A 21,776-nucleotide genomic window follows, 5' to 3' on the forward strand; every position below is an offset into this window, starting at 1 on the left:
GAAAATCTGTAAGACACTACAGCTCCTAGGTATATGTTGCAGTTTAACTGTGACTGCTCTATCCTGCTCATATCTTAAAACTTGCTTCCGTTGAAGTTTGGTTAAAATGGCCATAGAAATCTCCTATTCGTATAAGAATTCATATCATTGGCTGTATAATGATGGATGGAAGGATGTCGGAGGTCATGTTTTATTGGATAAGTAAGCGGAGGTTATGAGTGGCTGAGGCGGGGGGGGAAGCTGGAGAAGCTATGCTACTATCTGTCAGGGTACCCAGTGGTTAAAGTGGATAATGACAACATTGGGGTGATGTACAGCAGTAAGGGGTGTCCATCAATACATAGAGTAGGAAGTTTTCGGCAGTGGTCTGACAGGAAAGTCTACACGGAGTCAGATTTCAGAGCTGGAGCACTGAATTGCAGTGAGTCACACAGAGAGCCTGAGAGCTGCCTTTGTTCCACTTGCGTCTGAATGTTGGAGGAGAAACAGCAGGCTCCAGTTTTTATTAACTTCTTATTTTCTTAAGCATAAAACTCATGTGCACTGAACTTTTTCCTCACTCGAGGTCTTTCAACTGACTTTCAAAAAATGCTCTCATGGTAAGAACTCTCACTTCTAAATTTTACTTTTTCTTTTTTTTTTCACCTTGTACTTCTGTATTACACTCTTTGGTCTCATTCTTTCCTACCCCCCGACCCCCTTTTTTTGGCACACCTGCTCCAGGCATGCCTGGTGGACCTGGGACTTGCTGCTACTGCTCTTTGGCTTGTCAATCGATGCTGGTTCAGCAGCTCAGATCATAGAAGGTAAGACTTCTACAAACCATGTCTATAAATTGAAAGTAAGGGTTAATTTTAAGATATGCTTTCCTAATATGGAAAGAGACTACATTTTGGATCTCCATTTTCTCTGCTGCTTACTGTTCTTCAATTTATATAGGGAAGCTGCTGCAAGTTAAGAGCTTAAATTGTCATTCATTCTGGAAAAGGGAAAATACGTTGGTTACACAGCTGTAAGGTAGCCTGTCATGCCTCTTCTCTCAATAGTTCTTCAGAGTGTAATAACGGAAAGTAATTCACAGAAATGGAGAATACTGATTTTTTTTTTTTTTTTTTGGGGGGTGGGGTGTGTATCACATCAAAAAAAGGTAGCAGAAAGCAATTAAGGTAGATGTATGTGTCAGTCTGGAGTGACACATCAGGAACGTGCCAGGCATGGTGTGAGAGTGCAAAGACACAGATGTGAGGCTTGTTCAAGTGCATAGAGATTTCTCCTGGTAAGTGCCTGAGCAAACTGTCATTTTCAGATCTCGTGAGTTCAGTGTGTAGTTTTATGTTAGTTAAATGTTTAGTTTTATGTTAGTTAAATGTTTAGTTTTACCAGCCTAGCCTTTATGGACTTTCTGTGAAAAGCCTGTAATTGCAGATCATATATTCTTATAACAGAGCCAAATCCCTCAGCATCTCTGGAAGACATAGCCTCAAATTTAACTTAAGAGAGAGAACATTGATTTAAACGTTTACATGTAATTTTGGGAAAAGTGAAAAAGCTTCATATATTTCATACTTTTCCGTTATGGGCAATGATACTTATGTCAAAAGGAGTTTTTTTACTCTCTTATCAAAAATAGTCTGAATTTGTTATGTAAATGACCCCTAGACAACTTTTTGATAGGAGCATTAGAAATTATTGAAGGGAAGTAAGTATTGCACGTGAAGATTTTAATATTACTCAGACTGGCTTTTTTTTCCTTTTTAACTGACACTGCCATAGAATAGATGGTGCATCTGAGAGACAAAGCTCTAGGTAGTTGTTTCAGTAGGAGGAAAAGCCACAGATTAGTTACCCCTAACAAATGCTGTAAGTGCAGATGAGAAATATGTAACACTGCATTAAGGAAACAAACTGGAACCAGTTATTAGGAGGAGGAAAGTGTTAATGTGTGTCTGAATAGTAACAGAAATACAATACATTGCATATACATTGGAGATAGATCTGCTGCGTCGGGTGAAAATGTTTTTCTTGAGCTGATGAATGACAGTGCAGTGAATGAGATCCAGACAGGAGAGAACCAAATTTTGGCACATAAAAGTTAGTAAGCAGAAGCTCATTAAAACTACATGCACAGTGATAAAAAGAACCAATATTTATTTGCCACACAATTTCTTTTTTCATGGATCTATGCTAGTTTCTATTACCTGAAGCTTTGGTTCTTTAAATATCCTACTCCCTGAAAGTCAGATGAGAAATCAGAAGTCAGAAAGATAATACCCACTGATATGGGACAGTTTCTTCCTGTGCAGAATCTTATTACTGCTGCTTACCATGTATGCAAATCTCCTTAGACCACTGGAGTCTTGGAGACTTCTGGGAACGTGTTCCTGCATGATTGTCCTAGCCTAATATTCTTCCCTACTCATTTGTCTGTTAATACAGAAGTTCCCATTCCCAGATTTTACTAAATTTCTTTTACATCTTTTGAAGCACCTGACAGAATAGGGATCTCATGCTTTCTCTTCCGCAACATCAGACTGTGTTGTATGGAATATTTTCCTTATGTTTGGTTTAAATGGTTTCATCTCCTGAAATCAGGTGTTGAGTGCTAGAAATAGGAATTATCTTTCTCTATTTTTGGTGCTGCAAGTACACAAATTATAGATATAAATTCTCATTGTAGCTACTGAAGAGAGAAGAGGTATATACTACAAATCTTTTAGTCTAACTATTGCAGAAATAACCTCTTTTTCCTTTCCCACAGGTCCTTTTAGTGATAGAGTGCACAGAAATGAATTGTGTATTTAAGATGAAAATATTTGGAGTCGCAGCGAGATGAATTGAACCTCTGGTATTCAGGCCTTTTGCTGCTAAGCTCATGCTTTATCCAGTGTCCATTTTGTCACTGTCTCCCTTTAAGATTACTGCTTTCCAGGATTCTCCAGCCCATTGAATATTGCTGATCTGCTTTTCTGATGGCTGACCTTTCCTCTGTCTCCCCATACCACATATTTATATCTCTAAATAACTTTTTATGTTGGAGGAACTGGGAATGAGTAAATGTGGTTTTAGAGGAACAGTGCAGGTGCCTTCTGCTGTACCATCGTACAGGCTATATACAAAAGGGAAAAAAATACCTTGAGATGTTCTTCCGTTGGTTAAGTAATGTCAAGAATATGGCTCATGGATTTAAATTATTCACTGAGGGATGGGAAAGCAGTAACTTATTTTTTACAAATCGGCAGACAAAGCAGTGACCCTTGGAGAGTTTTGAGGGGAAAGGCTTGTCATCTTTGGCTTCACCAATCAGACAGCCTCTTCGATGAGGTCTATAGTAAATTTGCTTACCAGTATGCGATTAGTCAGCTATAGCCTTGTCTGCCCCAGGGGAGCACCGAATTATGAAGAGGGGTGGAGGGTGCAGATGAAAACAAAAGCCTCAGCAGCCCTCCAGCAGAGGGCTTGAGCTCTACCACACCTCTGTAAGAGATATTAGAAAGATTAGTTAGAAAATTTTGACCTGTTTCCTATCAGGAAAAGTGTTTTGACCAGGTCATGTTCTTCTTGAGGAAATTGTATAATTATGGGCAGTTCCTACAGAGAAGGAGGAAGCAAATGGAAAAGATGGTGGAAATGTGTAGGGGGAAAATCCAGATGGCAGTCTTTGAAATTGTTTGAGAACTTCTGGGTTTTGGTTTAACTTTTCAGGGAACTTGAGTGATGTTGGGATGTTTGTTTCAGTAGAGGTATTGGTTTCATTTCCAAGTCCTAGAATGTCTGACTACTGCTTTCATTGTAAAATGGGACAGACAATAAAAGGAAGTATTTAAAACCTATATTTAAAATCATGGGTTACTAATTAGTACATAGTACAAGCTGAAACCCTTCTTGATCACAACATCTATTTAGCATGTTAAAATTAAGTTTGATATCTGTTATGTAATTTGTAGATCAAGCTCTGTGTTGTGACAGAAAGTAAAAAAAAAATCAAAATATTCCATTCAGAATTTTAAAATTCTATTGCATGTTCTGCAAATTGATGGGATTTGATCTCTTTCACCAAAACTCTTAAGAAATACTTGGATCTTGCTTTAGAGTGAAACTGAACAGGGGTTCTGAAATCTCAGCAGTTCCTGTGAATTAGAATTCTGAATTTTTACTAACTCTGTTGGAAGATTTTAATCCCTTTCACTACAGCTAGGACTGCACATGTGCAAAAAGGTAAGGAATAATATGCTTTCTTCCTCTTCACCCAAATACTATGTCATTTGAACTATGGAGCGCTTTTGCAGTTTTTCTCCCGTGTTCATGAAAGTTGCACAAATACAGTACCCTATTCTTCTTGGGTTTGTGTGGGAGCGTTAAAGATATGTTATGTTGGTGTCTTAATAAATTACTTCATCACTTCTCCTTTGTTCAAATGACAATTAAGCATGTATCTATCCATACATAAAAGTGTAGTCTAGCCTTGTGGTATTGCCTTGTGGTACACGTATTTGGCCTTTAATTACACCTGATAATGTATCTTGATTTACATTAATTACCTTGGCTGCTTTTTCCATGTTGGTTTGCATCTTCAACCACAAATTAAGTTAGTGAATAGAAGGTGCTCAGAACACAATCCTAAACGTCCTGGTACCCAGGTTGTGGACAGAACTAGAGTTATAACATCTGAATGCTAACCCTGATGAAGTTTGAATAATAGAGTCCTCCCTATGACTTGCTGTATTCTCTTGCAGAATATTTATTCTTTCAGGCTGTCTAGGCAGTTACCAGTGTTTTTCAGTTCTTGGCATTCAAATCAATTCATGCCTTTAAAAAAAATATAGAAAAAATGTTTAAATGTATGTGGTTCTGTAATTTGTACTATGTTTATGTGCTCTAAAAGAAGCTTTACAAACTTCTCATTGACATCTGGGTTTTATTATTAGCCAAGCTGAACAGTGCTTTCTTGCCCTAAGTAACATGCTCAGCAATAGTTTACATAAAGTAAATATTTGTCTCTTTCCTTGGCTCTCTGCACACAGAATGGCTATCATTACGCTGTTGACATAAACTTTGCACTCATGACCTGCTGAGTTTAATGGAGAAATCCTGTATTATTGACTTTCATTAGCTGTTGATCAGTTGGTGTGATTCATACAAGCAGCTAGCCTGCACTTCCCTTCACAATGAACCAACATAAAGACTGTAAATAAATATGTATATACATTTAAAAACTTGTTTCTACCAAGTAATTACTGTATGCGCTTTGAGTGCTAAATGTGTACAATCACACTGACTTACATGGTGGTAGGGATGGCTCTTACCTAAGACAGAACACAATTACAGAAGTGCAGGTCTGTAAGGAGTGCAGTATTTCGTAAAGATAACTGAGATGGTACTATATCCTCTTGTACCAGGCTGAGTATTTGGACATCGTCAAACTGTACTTAAGTCTAAATTGAGCAAGCCACTGTATATCTTTCAGAGGCATCTTCAGAGGCTGTTAGCAGCTGTTGTGCATGTTTTTAATGTGGAGCTGAGCCTGATTTCATAGTTGATAAAATGCCTTTCCATGCAAAACATAGTTAATTTACTACAGAAAATCAGTTGGGTTCAGTCGGGGTTATCTGTATGAGTAGCTGGAGAGATTGATAACACCAGTAGAACAAACCTGATTTAGGAAATTTGTTCCATTTTCTCACTTTTCTAAATGGATTAGTTTTCTGTGTAATACCATCTACATGCTAATTCTCTTGGCCAATAAACTACATGTTTGCTAAGCTACTCTACTAGGCAACAGAAGATAATTTTTTTTTGGACTTTTTTGAGGCCACAGAAGGGGAAACCAGCTGGGGTGAATATAACATTATAATGTCTGTCTTCATTTCCTCTCTGAAGGCATCCTGGTCACACTGGAAGCCTGCAGTAAGCAGTTGTTTCCATGATCTGAATAGAACTTAAAATCTCAATTGTGCTTGCGTTTGCCACTAAATGGTGTTTGAAGGACCTGCTATGCTGAGAAAGGCCATACTGAAATATTTCCTTTCTGTGTTGTTCTGGCTCAGCTATAGATAATTTCTTGTAAGCACAAGAAATTTCTTGAAAGAAGTCCTAGTGGTCTCCTGAGTGTTTAATTGCATAATCATCTGTTTGGGCACTGCCATGCCTACTCACAGATTTCACACAGCATTGTACTATAGCTCTGTTATTCAACTTGTGTCCTATGCAGCAGCTGCTGTGTGAAAACTGCTAGTTCCAGGTACTCCAGGTGCTCAAGCATCAATTTAATTAACGTGTTTCAACTGCGATTTCTTTCTCATATGTTAAGGACAATGCCTGATCCTGATAATCTAGTGATAGGTACTGAACTACTGCTCCTTGTTACAGAAGTGAATGGATGACTGAAGAGAATGAGAAATACTGCTTTAAGCATCTAGAAGTAGTTAGCAGAATACAGTGATTTACACTGTGTGCATAAGAATAGCCTTGGCTTGTTTGGTTCAAGCAGATGAACACGGACACAAATATGTATTTCAGTAAATGAGCAGCAGAAAGGAAGATTTGATTGCACTATTTATGTTTGGAGTATTCAAAGGGTTCAAAGGAACTTATTTCTTATTCTGACTTGTTAATTTCCAAACCAGAGATTTGTTTTGGATGATGCCTGTCCCTTTGGCTGTGATTTCTTCCCCCTTTCCTTTGCTGTGTGAGCTGTGGATCGGTTTGTTTTTTCTCATAGTGGCGTCTCACATTTGACCAAAATTGTGCAGTATGCCTTGACTAGAAAGATAGTGAATTGTGCAGTTCAGTGAAATCTGGTTGCTTCATTCCAGATGTCACTAATGTTATCTATTTAAGAGAGGATATCTATTTACCACCACCATTTCTAGGTCACCAAACAATCTTTTCACTCTTGGCCAACCCTCACAATGACAGCAGGTTTAAAAACCAACAAAATTAGCCAGCAATTTGGACAGTGGTGAATTCTATCCATGTAATTTTCCATCTTTAGTAACTCCGGCTCCCAAACACGGGAAGTCACAGACATTGCAGAGAGTGGAGTCCAGGTAGAATTCTCCCAAAGAATGAGTAAAATGGGCAAACCCTAATTTTCATGTATTTGCATATGAGGAGTGTGAAACAACAGATGTATTCAGGATACCTTCTGGTGCGAAAGCCTCGGAAAAAACAATAGGCAGGGCTGAATGTGCCCTGCCAAAGAATTGCAGTATTTTAAATGAATATCTGTCTTAAGCCCCATCTGAGAAGAACCAGGGTCAGAATCAAGTTTTTTTCAGGGGTTCTGAGAGGAGCCAGGGTTTCTGGAGGCACTCATTTGTGTTTCGTTACAAACACCTAATTGACGAAGGTCTGAAACTCATAATAGTGATTCAGTGATGAGATTTTAATTTGAACAGCACTGTCATTCACGGTCTTTGCTTCATGTTCAGTACAGAAGATAGAATATTAACAAGAATGGGCTTTGGCCAGTTCATTCGATGCTTGGGAACCTCCAGTGTTTTATGACTCCAGGTCTACCTTCACTGCTGCCACTGAATTCACTTTTTGCTGTGATCAGTTCCTACCATGGTAAATTATAACTGCTCAGGTAGCATTAACTTCCAGTCCTATTTGTGGCGTACCTTTCTCTGAACTGTGAAATCACAGGTCCATACATAGGCAGGATGTCTGACTCTGCTTCTTTGGAAAGCTGACTATAGCTTTTGACTTTCTCTGTGCTTTTTTGGTAGTCAGTGACTAAGAAGTCACTGACTGACTATATGCACTGACTATATTGCATGGTCCTTGCTCATTGCATTTTATATCCACTTCCCTTCTTACAGCGATACACATTACCTAACTCAAGGAGAACAGAACCCACCTAGAAATAATTTTAATTTTGGGCTCCCTGCTAAAGAGTAAGTTGATGACTCTTGAGAAAAAAGAATATTGCTCCAAGACGTGCTTCAAAGTTTCCTATAAGCGCTAGCTATGTTGTGTGGATATTCTGAGTAGCCCATAACTGGGGTTTACTGCAAAACAGTTTCAGCACATAAATCAGTGGGGCATCCAAGCTCTGATTCAGCTCTGGTGATATTTCATATGACTAAACTCAAGCAGTAAAAGGAAGCATACAAGAGATGGAAACAGGCTCAGGTGACATGGCAAAAATATAGAGACACTGTCTGAGAGTACAGTAATGGCATCAGGAAAGCCAAAGCCCATGTGGAATTAAATCTAGCAAGGGATGCGAAAAGCAACAAGAAGGGCTTCTGCAAGTATACCGGCAGCAAAAAGACTAAAGAAAATGTGGACCTGCTGCTGAATGGGGCAAGAAACCTGGTGACAGGAGCATGGAGACAGCCAAGATACTTAATGCGTTCTTTCTTTGCCTTGCTTTTTACTGGTAGGATTTCCCTTCAGGAAACACAGAGCCCCTGAGCCCACTGGGAAAGTCTGGAGCAATGAAGATTTACCCTCCATTGAGGAGGACTCAGTGAGAGAACATTGAAACCAGTTGGACATACGCAAGTCCACAGGACCTGATGAGATGCATCCATGAGGGCTCATCAAGCTGGCTGATGCCACTGAGCTAGGACTGTTGATTATCTTTGGAAGATCCTGGTGATCAGGAGAGGTTCCTGAGGATGGGAAGGAAGCCGATGTCACTCCTAATATCAAGAAGGGCAAGGAGCAGAATCTGGGGAACTACAGACTGATTAACTCACCTCAGTCCACGGGAAGGTGTGGGAGCACATAATCATGGAAGCCATTTCCAGATCCAGTAAGAATAAGGTGATTAGGAGTAGTCAGCACATATTCGTGAAGGGGAAAATCATGCCTTCTGCAATGGAATGACAAGCTCAGTGGGTGAGGGAAAGACGGTTGATATTTGTGGTCTTGACTTGTGCAAGACTTTCATCGTTGCCTCCTGTAACATCCACATTGATAAACCCATGAAGTATGGACCAGATTAAGTGGACAGTGAGGTGAATTGACAACTGTCTGAACTACATGTGCTTGAAGGGGTGTAATCAGTGGTACGAAGTCCAGCTGGATGCCAGTTACTACTAGTATACCCTGTGGTGCACACTGAGACCAACACTTTTTAACAGCATCATTAACAATGCATGATGTGATAGATTGCACCCTCAGCAAATTTGCAGATGACACAAAACTGGGAGGAGCAGCTGAAACATGGGATGGTTGTGCTGCCGTTCAGAGAGACAGGCTGGAAAAGCATATTGACAGAAATCTACTGTCGCTCAGCAAAGGAAAATGCCAAGTCCTGCACCTGGTGAGAATTACCCTAGTACAAGCTGGGGTAGGACTGGCTGGAAAGTAGCCTTGCTGAAAAGGACTTGGAGGTTTTTGTGGACAAGGTGATCATGAGCCAGTAATGTATGCTACGACAAAGAAGGCCAAGAGTACCCTGGGCTATGTTTGGAAAAGCATGGGCAGCAGGATGAGGGAAGTGATCCTTCCTCTCAGTGGTGAGGCCATGTCTGGAGTACCGTGTCCAGCTCTGGGCTTCACAGTTTAGGAGAGACATGGACATACTGGGCAAGTCCAGTAAGGGGAAAATGAAATAACTAAAGGACTGGAGTGTCTGCCTTAGAGCAGCAGTGTGCTGAATCTGCTCCAGTTTATCAATGCCTTTCTTTTACTGGGTGACCAAAACCAGATGTAGTGTTCTCCACGTGGTTTAATGAGTGTCAAGTAAAGGGGAATAATCTTTTCCCTCCTGCTACTGGCTGTGCTCCTGTCATTACTGCCAACAGTGCTGTTGGCAGCCTTTGCTGCTTGGCATACTGCTGGCTTATGTTGAGTGTGCTGCCTACCAGGACCGGACCCCCATGTCCTTGTCCCCGGAGCTGTTGCTTAGCCTGTATTCTTGGCAAAGACTTCTTCCATGACTGTTGCAGAATTTTACATTTTTCCTTGTTGAATTTTCTAAGATTCCTGTTTTCCCATTGCTTCAGCCTTTCTAGATCACTCTAGATGGCAGCCCTGACCCTGAGCATTTCAATTGCCTCCTCCCCCCTTCCTCCACTTTGATGTCACCTGCAAATTTCATGAGAGTCCACTGCATTGCCTCCTCAAGTCACTGGTAAAGATGTTAAACAGGGTACATCTCAGAGTAGACACCTGTGGTCTGCTTGTAACCTCAAGGTAGAGAATGACCCATTAAGCACTGCTCTCTGAGCCCAGTCATCCAACCAGTTATTTAGCTGCGTGGCTGCCTGCCTGTTGTGAGTTACACTTCCTAACCTAGGTAGAAGAACATGGTGTCAATGCTTGCAGAAGGGTTAGAATGGCTGAGTGGTCTAAGGCATTCTGGTTTTAATGGGTTATTTATCTGGTTAATTACCAAGTTATTTATGTAAATAAGAGTTACCAAGACTGGCCCTTCTGTGCCATTCAGAACAAAGGACCAAGGTGGACTTCGGTATTTCTGTGTACATACCTATCCATATTATTGTAGGTACCTGGAGCTTACATGGTGGTGTAAAAACCTGAACTTCACCTGCATTATTTTCTTGCAAACATGGGCTTCTACAAGTTGCAACTGGTCACTACATGCATAAGACGATAGACTTTATTTTCAGAGCTTTGTTTTCTTTCTTTCTTTCAGTGACCAAATGTCACATTTCTGCAGTGACAGAGAACTGAATCTTCTAAAAGAGAGAAAACTGTAAGTGGGATCTAAGACAAAATACTCAGAGAGCTAAGATACCCAGATTTAGATCTCAACAAATGCAATCAAAACTGACAGAGCACAGACATTTCTGAGCCCAGACTGAAACGTACGTATGGGTAGTGCTCTCCTAGTGCATAAGGTAGAGCTCCCAATAACTTTATGTGTAGATCTCAGAATCAAAGTTCCTAAAAGTGCTTTGCCTGAGAAAGTTGAAGCTTAGAGTAAGCCATTTGGATTACATTATTTTGCAAGTGACCCTGGAATATGTGCAATATGGGCAGGCAGAAATAGCACTGATAGCTGAGAGAAGTCCATCAGTTCTGTAGCAAGAATCCTACAGAAGACCAGAAGACTGCCAGTCTGACAATAGGATCTTCAGTTATGTATACAAACATGTACGTATAGAACAAATAAATACATGAAAAAGAAGTGCTTACCACTTCCCCCAAGGAAAGAAGATGGTGGAGGACAATTTGCTCCAAGTATTTTACACTTGGTTTTTCAATAAGGTATCATGGAAACTTATGTGCATATCTGTTATGTTCATTCAGTTTCTGTTTAGGAAGTACTGTTTTCTCAGACTGTTATTATACAGTGTTCTACTTAGGTACGCTGTTTAGAATAGAGCAGTAGAATAGCGTTTTACTTAGGTAAGAAAACACTGCCTGATTTTTATGGGCTATGAAGCAAGAGATGTCAGTTTTGTCCTGCGGAAGAAGAGTGGAAGACGACCAACAGAAGTTCAAAATTGCCTTGGAGGAAGCCAGAATTACCTCACTAAAGCTTAACAAACCAAACTGAAAATGCCTTTTAATGGAAATAACTGCCTGACAGCAAACTTACCTGAACATCTCAGGTAGAATGTGGTCCCATAATCAAAAGTGATCCCTACAAAAATTTTTCCCCCTATGCTCATGGGAAAAAACAGGCACCTAGAAAGAGCAGATCTGTTTGGGGTGGGAGAGGAACAATGTAGCTTTTCTAGATGTATTATACTCTCTTCCCTGATGGTGCCAAAGAAGCTGAACAGATGACAGAAGACCAGTCCTTTTTTGCCCACCATTATATGTATATACTGCTTCATAATATGTTTGATGTCTTAACTTGATAACTGACCGCCATCGTACTTAAGCATACATTGCAGTGTACATTGTTTCTTGAAGTACGTTAGTTTAGAGTTGTTGCCATTTGTCCCTGTGTTTCTTTCTGTCCCACAGAAAACTTCTGGCTCTGTACTCTTATGTTTCCTTAGAGGGTATATCTTCAAGAGGCAAAGGGCTGTTGTAGACAACTAAAACAAATGTAATGGTAGCTTATTTAATTATTATGCAGCAATGTATATATGGTGGTCTGACAAGCAACATATGTAGTGGTGAAGAAAATGAGGGGAAAATTATGCATAATCTAAGGTTTTTCTAGGAATCCTCTCATATTTGGAATTCCTAACCTCAAAGTGTCCGTTGATCAGGCTCAATAATCCCCCTTGCTAGTCCATTGGCTGCATCACAGAGGTGTGTGGGAACAGTGTCTCTCTACAGTGTGGATCTTTATTTCTGGCATCCCACTTTGGTTAACTACATACTAACTCAATACACTGCATCTCTTCTGTGAATATGATGGGTTGTATTCTCAGAGGGACAAACTGTTAGCTTTTCTTAGCCTTCAGCTTTTCACAAGCTGTGCCAGTTCCAACTGTTGCAACACTTTGCCAAACCAACACAGCTCTTGACTTGGTAGGAGGAACCACTCCGCTACAATGAATGCTCCACGGTAGTTCTGCCTTTTTGGCAGTCCTTGTGGGTGTGCGTATGTATGAACCTAACCCTCCTGCTGTTCACTGTAAAAAACAAGCAAACATTTCATCCTTTTCAGACTAGCTGTGAACGTGGTTTAACACACATGGTTTGCTTTTTCTTTTTCTGTCTTTAGTTCTCTTTCAGATGCAATTACAGGAAAGGTATATGACACATGCAAGTTTTCTCAGCTGAAAATATCTGTCTGTTGATCAAAATAGGCTATCAGTTATTGCAGTGAAAGGGTATTAATGTAAAAACACCTGAAAGTTTTAGATTTTTAATTAGAGTTCTATAATATGTGATATATTAGTGAATAATACTGCTAAGGTGGCATTTTATTATAATCAAGGCCTTGATTCTATATGTATATTTCTTGCTGTTTTTTTCGTTGGTGTTTTTTTTTTCCTGATCCACTTATAGTGAAACATGTATCTATCATGAGACACAAATCTGACAAATAAGTACCACATGGCAATTTCCTGATGAATATGATGAATGGGGGGGTGGGAGGGGTGTTCAGTATAAAACTGAACATACTTAAAGTTTTAAGGATGCATTCTTAGTGGAAAAATAAACGAATCACTGATGACCTGAAGTACTGTAGCTCCTTTTTACACTTCTCTTACAGAATTTCAAAAGAGAACAGAATTGTGGCAACCCCGTAACTGCTTTGCCAACACCAGCTTTGAATTGTCCAGCAAGGAGGTTTTCATCATTTCTCTTGAAATATTACCTTTCAGAAAACTAATTTTTTCTGTGCTGATCAAAGTCACTTTTCAGTGACCCCATCGTCACTACATGGGTGGTTATAGAGATGACGAAGTCAGACTTCTCAGAGGATAAAACAAAGCAAAAGAACAAGTAACAGTCAAAAGCTGCAACAAAGGAAATTTTCATTGGACAAGGAGAAAAAAATTATTCACTATGACAGTGATTAAGTTCTGAAAGAGGTTGCTGAGAGAGATTGTGAGATCTCTATCCTTGCGAGTATCCCAAGCTTGACTAGACGAGGCTCTAAGTAACCTGCTTCTTCTGGTTAGCCTTGTATTGAGCAGCAGATTGGACTAGATGACCTTTAGAGGGCCCTTCTAAACTATTTTTTTCTGTAATTTTAAATAGGGAACATAAAGTTGGACTTTACGTACTTAATTCCTTTGTGAATACGGTTCTCCGTGACTTGCTCACGATCACAGAAAAGGGCAGTTAAAGACCAGGAGAGTGAGTATAGGTAATAATATAAGACCTGGATCATGCCTGGCTGTCTTAATACACTGCTATTCCTGAAGCTTGTTAGAACAAGTTAGAGAGCTGACAGGCTGTTAACACTAATTCAAACATCAGTTACATTGAACCCAATATTTGCACTTTACGTATTTGTCTAAAGATGGGTCAAAAAATGCGCTCCTTTCCCATTTCTCTTTTCCCTCTTCCTCCTACCTTTCCATTTCCACTTCCCTTTCTAATTTTGTTTTGTTTTGTTTTGTTTTGAAGTTCTGTAAAATCCTTCTGGCAAAAAAAAATTAGAGCAGAACACACTCTAACCCTATGACTTTTCATCTTTCCTCATGGTCCTGCTGATCATGAGGCTGAGTAAACAATGCTCTTGTCCTCCTTTCCTAGGGGGTGGAGGTGAAGGATTTTTGAAACGTTAAGTGCTTTCTTGTTCTCTGTCCATTCAGGGACTCGTGATCAAGCATACTATGCTGACCACAAACTCTGTGGTCCAATCTTCTCTGCAGCTGTTACACCCTGCCTCAGAAAGACCCTGTGGCAGTGACTATAGTAGTATTAAACGACTCACAGGAAGGGAGGCTTTTGGGCATGTGCTTATTATAGTATCTGACCAATCAGCTCAGATTTCTGACCAAGAGCAGGCTCTTTTCAAAAGAATAAGCCTCAAATTACAACTTAATTGGAAAGTGAAATCCAGCATAGGAATCATGGGGCCATGAGGGACCACAGCGTACCCCATAAGCAGTTGACATATGCGCTAGCACCCATAGAAGTCCATGAAAGTCTTCCCAGTGACTTAAATAGGCTTTGCATTACATAGGTGTTGTAGCTGAATTCCTAATCATTCAATGAAAATTCCATAAAATAACAACTTTAGCTGTTTGGGACAGAGGCTGAATGTACCTCTGCATTAATACAAGCAAACCTGTTACTACAGTGACTATAATGACATTAGCTCCTGGATTGTTGTCCTTCTACTACTGCACAACAGTCCTACATGGGCCAATCTCCTAAAATTTAATTTTTGGTGACTTTGTGAGCTAATTTATGATTTATTGTTCTGATTCTGTGTTATTCCTGCTATATACATATCCATATGTCACAGAAAATAGACAACACTCTAATTTAGGATAATCACTTAATACCATGAAAGGTTCCCATCCTGCAATATTTATGTGCATTTTAAACTTAAAGCAGGCAAGAAGTCCTTGCTGAAACTGGGACTTATTAAGCTGCTAAAAGTTAATCGCATACGTAAGTGACTGTTGGATAAGGGCTTGAATAAACAAAGAAGAGTATGTGGAAAGATTAAGAAAATAAACACATATTTCTTCCCTTAGTTTACCACAAATTCAAAAAATGCAATCAAATCTACCACAGGTGTACACTCATTGTCTGTACTACTTTCTCCTAATTTTAACTCAGAAGCCAATTCGTGTGCATTGCTCAAACTGGAAATCAATCACTGCTGGAAAAAACTTGTGCCTGTCTCAGTTGTGATATAAATCACTAATAAATTCTTATGTGTGTTCCTCATTATGTAAATATTTACAGCTATATGACCTGATAAAGAGTTTCTTGGCAGAATTCTGTCTTTGAAGACTAAGAACCACTTGCCTTACAAATTTCTTCGTGGCATTATATTAATCTGACAACGCATTTCATGTTTCTCTAGATACAAGAAAAATTTGACTTTAATAATTTTTTTTTCATCCATAGTTTTTCATCACTTAGAAGCCATTTAATTAATGTGTTCTAAGTATATATTCAGCAAGATGTTACTGTAATTCTTATTTTCTTGATAGCAGGTATAGACCGCCGGTGAGCATCAAAGGTATGCTGCTCTGTTGAGATCAGGGAGCTGGAAGCCAACCATGCTAACAAGTGACCTTGCACGGTTCCACAGTAGCAAAGCAAAATGATCAGAGTACGTTTGTTGATGGTAACCAAGTTCAGCCAAGGGTCCAAATCATTGCACGAGCCCAAGTGATGAGGCAGGTCCAATGTCAAGCCAGGAATTCAAGTCTCTGGGTAAAGGTCTGGGTCTAGATCAGAAGGATACATGGCTAGATTATGGACATTGCTGCAAGGCGAGAGCCTCAGTTTAAAGGCAACTGCGAAAAGCAGTGTAAGGAGACCCTGCTGTGGCTTCTTAGCGCTGCTTTTGCAGGGGGTGTTAAATGCATAAGACCTACAACTGGCATAGAACAATAATATCTTTGTCCCTGCTCTGGAAATTACCCTCTTTGTAACTGAGGTGTCTTCGGATTTTAATGTACAGTAAGAGAGCACTGTCTTGGTTATCTGCCTGGCTGCAGAATAGTGAGTCGCTCCTCTTGGCTTTTACTACAGCTGAAGTGGTTATATCACTGATGATGTGGTTAGCCTTTTCTCACAGAGAATCATAGTTATGTTGCATTGATCTTTCGATCCAGGCTTTCACTTCAAGGATGTAGCCTTATTATTCACCTGTGCATCTTATGTGACTTTGTGGCACAGAAGCAATGGTGCAACCACTGATGTGCCAGCAGCAGTTCTTTTCAGATATAAGATGGCAGAATGGTAGGAATCTAAGCGCTGATGGATGGCCCTGCTGTGATATCCCTGGTGCAATTGTGCCGTTTGAACTTCATCCCACCTAGGGTATAGAGGAAGGTTTGCAAGGCTTTGTGGTACAGAGCAGAGCCCCATGGTAGTGCGGGCATTGTATGATTTGGAGATGGAAAAGCTTATAGATGTCACTCTGCAAATCTCCCTCTTTTTTTCAGCTTGTATTGCAAATACACCAGAAGTTATTCTGTCACTGATGATGCTGAATTCTTTCTGGATCCTGTGATTCCCTGCTCCATCATGTTTTTATTAGTCTATTTAGTCTAGTCTACTACTAGTCTACTAGACTATCTACTAGTCTTACAGTGTGTAAGTGTATTACACACTGAGGAAAAATATGCCCATTTCCCAAAACTGAGAACCAGATATTCTCTGGATTTTCAATGCCATTTTAACTGTTGACATCAACATGAGTAATTGATGTGACAACTAATATAATGACTACCAATAAGAAAACCTAGTGAGAGTCGTGTGGGGCACATAACGATTTTGGGACTTATGCTTAGATGCCTGAGGTTTTGACCAGATAAAACCATGTTTTCTTCCTATTAGCAATAATTTGGTTTTAGATTTGCTGCCTCATGTCTGTTATTTTAATATGGCCAACAGAAGAAGTTTGAGAGATGGAATGGCAAGTGCTTCTTGAGAATCTCTTTCCTTGACACAAAAAAAAAAAAAGGAGGTTGAAGTTTTCTTTACTGTCTGACAAAACCCAGCAGCCTTGTAACTGCAAAACCTGAAGTAATTCAGATCTCAGTTTTGTCTGTGTTCGTGGTGTCTTTATTTCATGCCAAGGGGCTGACAAAGTCCATTTTAATGGCAATTTATTAAACTGTAGGTTAGGAATTGCATACAGGAATGTCCAGATTGTTCAGAGAGAAATTGTTATTTATAGCACTGCTTCCAGCCTGCCCTTTCTCTACATTAAAGCATTTTATGCTACAGACAGCTGTTCAAACATATAGTTCTGCATATGTAGAACATTGACACTTTACTTTGAAGTCCAGATCATTTCAAAAAAACCTACCCTCCACTTTCTGAACTCGGTATTGGCTTCCCCTCTCTCCCCTACCCATCCCCCACTCCCCGCCCCCCCGCTTATTTTGAATTCCAACCAGCTAAATGCAGTTTTTCATTACTTGAATGTAACTCTTCTCAGGAAAAGTTAATTGCAATGCATTGTTTAGAGACAGTAATTTATTTTCTTAGACATTTCTGTAACACCTCTGACCCCTGGATGTGAACCAGCACATTCGTGAGGGGATGTGCTTTGTGTAGGTGAAGACATGTAAGTGTGATGCAGAGAGCAGCAGTTGATCTACAGACATTAATGAAGGAAAACTGCTTTTGGATACTTGTAAACTTTTAATAATTTTTGGTTGTAGCAGATGATTTCCAGTTGCTACTATAGGAAATGAACTTTTTTGTAATGGTGGCTTAGTTCTTCCACTCTCCTACATCAACGTTCATTCAGATGAACTGAATACTAAAATGAATCCAAGAGCTAGGAAGGACTTCTTTTGAAATTCTGGAAGGAATACAGCTCTTGTCTCAAAAATAATGATAGCAATAATTTGGGTTTTTTAAAATGTAAAGTCAAACTTTGACATTTTCTCAACATTCCCTCACTTTCCTCAGTAAATTCTGAAATGTTACTGAGCCTTGGAAACCTATTCTAACATCTCCTAGTTCATCTGTGGTTCCTGAGAGTCAAACTCCCAACTCTGTGTCAGTCACAAGATGCAGAGAGCTCAGACGAGCTACCAGCCGTGATGTGAGATGCTCATAGCATTTAATTCAGGTCTTCTAGGAATGCTGGCTCAAAGGTGCGGAAGGCAGAAAGACTTCTTGAGATTTTCATGCTCCCTGCTTTGAAGTCAAGGCTAGTACGGGTTCTACTGGTCCAAGTGATGGGTCTTCCCAGCTCCCAGCTTACTTTCAGGGCTTCTTTGCTTGTTGTGGAGCTGAAAGCAGAACTCTGGAAGCCGTGAAGTCCTGTCTCTGGGGAGCTCTGTATTATGGGACTGTCATGAAGCCATGAACTCTAGACGTCCAGGTGAATTGAAAGAATCATTTATAGTTTTATATTTAGTATCCAATTTTACATAGCATGTTGGTTCTATCAAAAGGATGCTTGTGTTTTGGCAGAAGTTCATTGGCAGAAGTTCATTGACGTTAACATGCTTTCTAAAAATCTTTAATCAGTGGGGTTTTTTGAAAATTCACTTCATGAGAAATTTCCTTCTCACATCAATCTGGAAAACAAAAAATCAGAGCAATGTACCTGAGTAACAGGAGTAGCTGTATGTCGTATTTACTGCTAGAAAAGAAAATTCAGGCAAGTTGAATGCTAAAATGAATACAAAACGATGGAAAAGCGGGACCAGAGGGATTGAAATCTTTACTGTTTTCCTAAACCATGCAGTGTGGTAAGGCCATAGTAGCATCATGAAGACCCAGAACAGCCTTGCAAATGGAAACTGCACATAGAAAAGAGTAAGGGCAAATGGAATGTACTGAATCTTCTCAACATTCTTTTCAACATTAGTGGCTGGGATATGACCAAACTGTTGCAGTACATGACTAATGAGTGGTTCAGTCATTCTGGGCTTGAGTTGGAAATGTTCAGTAGACAATGGTGTGCAGTCAACACATTTAGATCAAGACACTGAAAGATGGCTTCACTGTACAAAAATTAGAGGTTGTCCAGCATAATTCTGAATGCTTCATAAAAATCGCTATGAGTTCCACAGATTAATATGGATTTCCTGGTATGCTGAACACATACAAATTTTTGAATCACCTCCCATGTGAGGACAGGCTGAGAGAATTGGGGTTGTTTAACCTGGAAAAGAACGTCTTCCCTGGGCAGCCTGTTCCAATGCTTGGTAACCCTTTCTGTGAAGAAATTTTTCTTAATATCCAATGTAAACCTCCCTTGGTGCAACTTGAGGCCATTTCCTTTTGTCCTAGCTCCTGTGACCTGGGAGAAGAGACTGACCCCCACTTTGCTACAGCCTCTTTTCAGGCAGTTGTAGAGAGTGATAAAGTCTCTCCTCAGCCTCCTTTTCTCCAGGCTAAACAACCCCAATTCCCTCAGCCACTCCTCATAAGACTTGTCCTCTAGACCCTTCACCAGCTTTCTTGCCCTTCTCTGAACATGCTCCAGAACCTGAATGTTGCTCCTCTAGTGAGGGGCCTAAGACTGAACACAGTACTGGAGGTGTGACCTCACAAGTGCTGAGTACAGTCATTTGTACCTCATCAAGTACAATCACTGTCCGAGTTCTGCTGGCCACACTATTTCCAATACAAGCCAGGATGCTACTGGCCTTGGCCACCTGGGCACTCTGCTGGCTCATATTCATCTGGCTTTGTGCCCAGCTGCCAACCAGATTGTGCTGCATTAGGGAAGACAGAAAGGAGATTGACTTCTTTTGATTATGCAGTTGATTGATTGCAAAGAGTGCAGGGTGAGAGACAGAAGAGACATCTTGAGATGGACCCCCTTCCACTCTGTTTTCTTGTTCTCAAGTGTCTATACACAAATACCTGGAGTATTGCGTCCAACTCTGGGGCCCTTAGCACAAGAAGGACATGGACCTGTTGGAGCGAGTCCAGAGGATGGCCACGAAGATGATCAGAGGGCTGGAGCACCTCTCCTATGAAGACAGGCTGAGAGAGTTGGAGTCGTTCAGCCTGGAGAAGAGAAGGCTCCAGGGAGACCTTATAGCATCCTTCCAGTACTTAGAGGGGGCCTACACGAAAGGTGGAGAAGGACTCTTTGTCAGGGAGCATAGCAATAGAATGAGGGGTAATGGTTTTAAACTGAAAAAGGGTAGATTTAGATTAGATATTAGGAATAAATTCTTCACCCGGAGGGTGGTGAGGCACTGGAACAGGTTGCCCAGAGAAGTTGTGGATGACCCATCACTTGAAGTACTGAAGGCCAGGTTGGATGGGGCTTTGAGTAACCTGGTCTAGTGGGAGGTGTCCCTGCCCATGGCAGGGGGGTTGGAACTAGGTGATCTTTAAGGTCACTTCCAACCCAAATGATTCTATGATTCTATGATATACTGCCACTGAGCAGTATAAAAATAAATAAATAAAAAGTGATACCGCAGTCAGACGTCAATCCCCATCTCACAGAGCCGCTGTCTCTCCCTTGAAATATGGTAGGTGCCATAGTAAATCCTAGTGCCTCAGGGATGTGTGCTGACATGCAGTCAGGTTTATCTCAAGAAGGTAAACTGTTGCTAAGTAGTTTTGCAGTACATTTGCTAGGCTCACTGCTTGCTTTTTAAAAACAACATACGCTTAAAATACAAAAGTAGTCTGAGTATTATAATACCAAGACTTGCTTGGGATTATACTTTGCAATGTTTTCAGCAAGATTCTGCAGGACTTCTGGGAGTTGGTAGTTTAAGGACATGTATTATAAAATTTCTTTCTGTAACATTTACTTCATTTATCTTTTTTTCTTCCTCCACATTCTCCCCATGCTGCCTTCAACACCGTTGCAAGGTCTTAAACTTTTTGAGTTCTTGGGAACCTTTTTCAAAGTATTTGCTTTGTCACGTACTCATTTTTATGTTCGCTGTTCCAGGTGACAGGGGAATATATATTCTGAGACTTTTGAGATTGTATTTCTCCAAGATTATTTCTCGTATATCTTGTATATCAGCAAAAAGACCCATATCATTTAGTAAAGTTAACATAGGAGAGTTTATTGTTAGAAATGTTGCAGATAACAAGATAAAGGAAAAATTTTACTCCACAGTCCTTCTAGAATAATGCTATTTGTGAAAGGAAGACTAACATAAATGCTATTAGTGTGTGTCATGATTTTCTTCTGCAAAGTGTTCTGGACTATATCACTTAGAGTGCTGTTAGTATTTACAGCCATATCAAGCACGTTAATTATCAACAAAACCTCCCTGCTGCATGGAAAATATTTTTCATTATATCATCCATTCCGTAGCATATATGATCAGTGATAATGTAAAAGTCTGATTTCCTACCGACCGTAGTCAGGTCAAAGAATATACGAGGACCTGATAAATCAGTTCTGTAAGAAACACAACAACAGGTAGCTCTGCTATTACCCTGTGTCACAGACCTGGACAAACCTGTCTGTGTCTAAGAAACATCTGTTTTAGTAACTCTTCACAAAAATGTGCTTTGTCCTTCCCTTTTAAATAAATCATCCTTTAGTCATTAGCTTTACTTTTGGGGGATTTAATGCTACCTATCAGTAGGACTTACGTGAGCTTTTTACTGTAATGATATTGTGTAGGATTCTTTTGCTAAAGCTATGTGAAGTTTCAATGAGATGTGAATTCAACATAAATCCAGCCAGAAAATAAAAATGTCTGCTGGCAAGAACAATGAGGATATCACCATGTAACAGAGGAAAGCTTTATCATTTTCTTAAAAGGACCAAGATGTTCAGCCTT

General features: G+C 40.0%; 1 protein-coding gene across 3 annotated transcripts in view; it reads left to right on the forward strand.

Moving 5' to 3' along the window:
- Positions 1-246: 246 nt before the first annotated feature.
- COL15A1 (collagen type XV alpha 1 chain) overlaps positions 247-21,776 on the forward strand; it is a 152,621-nt gene continuing 131,091 nt past the window's right edge. For all 3 annotated transcript variants that reach the window (XM_063325715.1, XM_063325716.1, XM_063325714.1), the window contains exons 1-2: positions 247-599; positions 724-806. In XM_063325715.1, the coding sequence (XP_063181785.1) occupies positions 589-599; positions 724-806 (94 nt within the window). In that variant the 5' untranslated portion in view covers positions 247-588. The remainder of the gene's footprint in view (positions 600-723; positions 807-21,776) is intronic.

This window comes from Chroicocephalus ridibundus, chromosome 2 (genome assembly GCF_963924245.1).
Source record: "Chroicocephalus ridibundus chromosome 2, bChrRid1.1, whole genome shotgun sequence".
Classification (NCBI taxonomy): domain Eukaryota; kingdom Metazoa; phylum Chordata; class Aves; order Charadriiformes; family Laridae; genus Chroicocephalus; species Chroicocephalus ridibundus.